Raw genomic sequence first — 4,565 nt, 5'->3', positions numbered from 1 at the left:
CCCGTCCAGAGAGGGTTAATGATGTCAGATATATACATGAAAATATAATTTTAAATAATTTGCATATTGTAAAACAATGCACAAGTTTGCCATTGTATCAAACAACCTTGTCCCTGGGGGCTAGAAATTCACAAAAATTATAGAACATACATACACATGGCAAATGATCTACCACCACCATACTGTTAGTCATATTTATGATATACTGATTTTCACCTTAACCCTTTCCCGACGGGGCACTCGCTACGCGAAGTCCCCTATGCCGGGCGATTGCAATATTGCATTGTAATCGTCACAATCGCATGACGCCCCGGCATCGGGAGTTTGGCTGTGTCACACGAGTGTGACGCACCGTCGTCATAGGGTTAAGATAAGCCTTTATTAATCTCCTACAATCTGCCTTGGTAATCAGGCGCATGTTGCAGAATATTAAAACACAAACTTAATTTCTGTGCAGTATTTTTCCTCTTATTTGGCCTTTGGGCATCAGACACTAGACTAATATCTGAGTATAATTATCTAATATAATTTGTTTTTTACTTTTCAGAAATTCATTGATGAGTTATTGGAGCGAGCAACAACCCTGTAAGGATTTAGAGACATAACTTGCGTGTGTCATGTGTGTTTGTGGCTCCATCTACATCCTGGGTTTTATAGAAGTGAGAGGAAACAAACTTCTGGCTGATGTCTTACGTGTGCTTTTTTGGCGCTTGTAAAGGAGTTGAATGGTTACAAGTGTTTAATAGTAGTTCGGAGTGAATATATAACAGGATGACACTGTGTGACGTTAATGTCATCCCCCTCAAGACTGTGATGCAACTCTGGCAATCTTGAAGAATGAGCTGTCTCTGGTCGATTCTCAGAATGCTGGAGCTAGGTGAAGAAGATTCCAAATGAGCAGTCGGAATGTTGTGTCAGTGCTAGTTATATGCAGGTACTTTATATATCTTGGGTACAATTACGTTTTATGATTCAATGAGCACAGTTGATTTGCATATGAGATCCTGTTGATCGTGAGCCATCACTGAATGGTGTTGACTTTAGTACTTTTCTATTTTTCATTTAACATGTAACAACCACTTATTAATGTCTTGCCTGTTACTTCATGGTTAAATTTACATCAAACTTTAGTATAGGGAAGGTGGTGTAGGCTGGTATTAAAATAGAAAGAATTATATAGATAATGTAGCTAGTCTTTGGCATTAACTGAAAAAAATCTCTCAGTTTACTAATATTAAATACGGTAACATTTAACAGTCATAGTATGTGTGAGATTTGGAATCATTAAAGAAAGCTATGGTATAGTTGTTATAAAACTAAAAGGATGTTTCAGGGAAATGCTTCATTGTTAATGACAACAAGCTTAAATGATCTCAACCTTCAATGTAATCAAGGTAGATGTTTCAGGATATGAATTTCAAGTTTTTTTGTTTCTCCTTTTTGCAGCTTCCTATTGATAACAAGATTTGAGAAAGAGGAATGAAAGAAAAATTAATAAATTTATCATGTCCTCATGGGATGCATTGTTGCCATAAATGAAGCATTTCTCCAGACTGGTGCTTCTCTGTCAAAACATTGTTTTACCCTCTTATTGAAAGTTAGTACAAGACACTTTTGTGACTTTTTATTTTCACTTTAGAGTGTTTCTATCTACTTTAGTACATAGCAGTTATTGATTACTGAGTTTTAAAGATAGATGTACCTCCACCCCCCTTCCTGCCCCACAGTTTGTTTTTTTCAGATGCTGAAACTCACTTTGTTTAGTTTCACTAATTACACACATAAAAAATGGTACATATTTTATGCATTTAATGTCATCTGTTTGTTGCAAATTCCTTAGGTTGGCATCAGCCAGTTTTGGAAACATAATGCATTAAATGCTGGACAGTATTTTTTTGTTTTTTTACATAGTCAGAGAGCAAATCATCCTGCAAGTAAGTTTCACATAGGTATGTTTCTCCTGAGTTGCATTTAGAGGACACAAAGCTTTGAGTCCCATAGACCCTGGTTTCTTCTGTGCGTCCCATTTGCCAAGAAATTTCAGCACAAACGACTTCAGGTTCCCTTGCCTGCTGCTTGACCAGAATTGGAATAGTAAGGCTTGAACTGCTATGAGATTAGCTGATATATAGCATGTTTAACTGATATATGTCCTTTTCATATTTATATAGCAAATGATAGTAGCCTTGTTTCCCATTAAGTCTAATACAAGATCAAAATCTTTTTTCTTTTTTTTTTTCTTTTTTTTTGTTTCTTTGCTAGGCCTGGCACATACAGTTGCAAGTTGGATGTGAAGTGATATCAAAAAATATTCTGAGGCCTGAGATGTCAGTCCAAGTTTTTATTCCCCTTTTTCTTTTTATGATAATAGGGAAGAAGAGCTTCATTGACATTAGACTGAAGTCTTAGAAATAGTGATCCTATTTCCAATAAAACTTGTTTCCTGTCCAGAGCAGAGTCTTATTTCGAAGACATGTTTAATGAATTGCAGGATCTTGTAGGTCTTTCTTTAAGGATTAAGTAATATAATTGTGTATCAGGTTAGATGTGAAATCATTTTTATGTTGTGATGTGCGGACACGAGTTTTTGAAGAAGATAAAAAACAAGAACACTGATGTAAGGATCTCATATTTGCCTCAAAAAGTATCATGTGTGCAAATGTTTTATTATTTGATCATATTACTGATGAAATTAATACTTGTCTTGGGATCAATAAGTGTAAGATAATATAAAAAAAATTCTTTAAACCATTTTCCCCATCTATGAATGTCTTATGACAATTTTCTTTCTTCCCCTTTTTCTTTTTTTGATTGTGGACAATAATTATATTTTTCCTTATGACAATAATATCTTAATAGTTTAATATTTCAATATTTGGATATTTATTTTGAGGCATGCAATATTTGTTGTTTAAATTTTGATAATATTATTAGTTTTTTTCATCAGAGTATTTTAATTGAATTTTTTCAAGGTAATGTTTGAAAATATCTACCATATGCATGAACAATGTTGCATTGAAATACGGGTGTCCAGCCCCAGTGTTTGAGAGACAATAAAGGTAAATAAATGTCACTGTTTGTTTTGCATTATTATCATTTACATCCTGTGTATTTTTCTAAGAATTTATGCTGTAGATTTTTCCTGTCTTGCTTTCAAACAAAATGTAATATTTTTCAATGCTTAAGTAAAGTTTATGATGCATTTTAACTTTTGCATAAAGTTTTATATGGCAAGTACTTATAGATAGAGATAGAGATAGAGAGAGAAAAATATACAAAAAATACAGATGTTAGAATAGTTAATAATCGAGTGAACCATATTTATATTTCTTTGTATTATACATTTGGCTGCCAGTAATTGGTGCCTCTTCTTTCTTTTACTCCTTTTATACATCAAAAGAGAACACTGGGCCAGGTTCTCAGTATCCTTTTACAAATTTTCAAGTGGTTAAACCCATTATAACCCAGTGTCCCCATTGAAGGAAACCAGGTAGAATATTGTTTTATTATTGAAATAATAAAAATGTCACTCCAAATGAAAAACAAAATTTATATTTAAATTGGTTTTAACCTGCAAAAAGTAAGATTGATTAACATTTGATTATGAGTTTCTTTGAAGTCTTGGAATAGGAGTAAAATTGTAAAACACTCTAATATGCATTCTTATGAGTATAATCATTATTTGAAAACCTAGATCAGCCATGTTTTTTCTATTTCTTATTTTTGGGGCATCCTCTGTCATGTACACTAAAATTTTAGTAATTTTATTAGTACAGAGAAACCAACATTGTTGTAAAATGTCTGTCCTCAGGTGAGGACACTGGGATAATAACTTATGAATACATGTTCATACGTGTAAAGTTGCTAATGATCATATAAATTGCAACACAGACTCATGCATCATCTCTACTCAGACCATCATAGACTGCATGTCTGACAGGATATAGACAATTCTCTTAGGTTAAATGATGAATGTTAGTTTTATAGCCATAATATATTTATTGTGAAACAATAAATATATAATCTGTATTCTGCATAGTTATTATTGACTTGACACCATGACTATTGCATTCAAGTATTCATGACTGATAAGATACATTTTGTGAAACAGTTCAGTTGCCAGTGCAAGTGCTATTCACTTGACGTCATGGAAGTTATTTATCAGTGATATATGCTATTTTATCTTATTACCAATGGAAATGGTACAATGTACTGGAATTACTGATATAAAATCAGGAAGACAGTAAGGGAGAGATCATCTTAAAGGTTGATCTGATTATTATTGTAATAGATGATGTTATTAGGGAGATGATATGATTTATCAGTTCATCTTTGGGCTCTTGGTTACCAGGACATTGAAGTAGTTAGGGAAATAGCTTAAGCATGTTTTCTTTGAAACCAGTACATATGATGAAGAGGGAAGCTCTTATGGCTATGTCTGTTACCAATGAAATAAAATTTTTGTCAGATCATCTGCCAACAAATGTGTATGGGAACTAGAACAAACTGTGATATGGTTGAACCTTTCATTGTCATACCATACTTGGTATATGAGATGGCAGACT

The 4,565-nt window shown here is 33.2% G+C and overlaps 1 protein-coding gene across 1 annotated transcript in view; it reads left to right on the top strand.

Annotated features, from left to right (window-relative positions):
• The window catches only part of LOC122248965 (uncharacterized), a gene marked incomplete at its 5' end in the record, with an annotated part of 9,655 nt that extends 6,582 nt beyond the window's left edge, over positions 1–3,073 (top strand). The window contains 1 exon segment of the mRNA XM_086538067.1: positions 548–3,073. Within this exon segment, the coding sequence (XP_086394193.1) occupies positions 548–589 (42 nt within the window).
• Between the last annotated feature and the right edge of the window lie 1,492 nt (positions 3,074–4,565).

This window comes from Penaeus japonicus, unplaced genomic scaffold, assembly GCF_977035675.1.
Source record: "Penaeus japonicus unplaced genomic scaffold, GWHDUDI00000001_assembly GWHDUDI00000001, whole genome shotgun sequence".
Taxonomy (NCBI): domain Eukaryota; kingdom Metazoa; phylum Arthropoda; class Malacostraca; order Decapoda; family Penaeidae; genus Penaeus; species Penaeus japonicus.
Note: the sequence above shows the minus strand (reverse complement) of the source record. Positions and strands in the feature narration are given on the sequence as shown.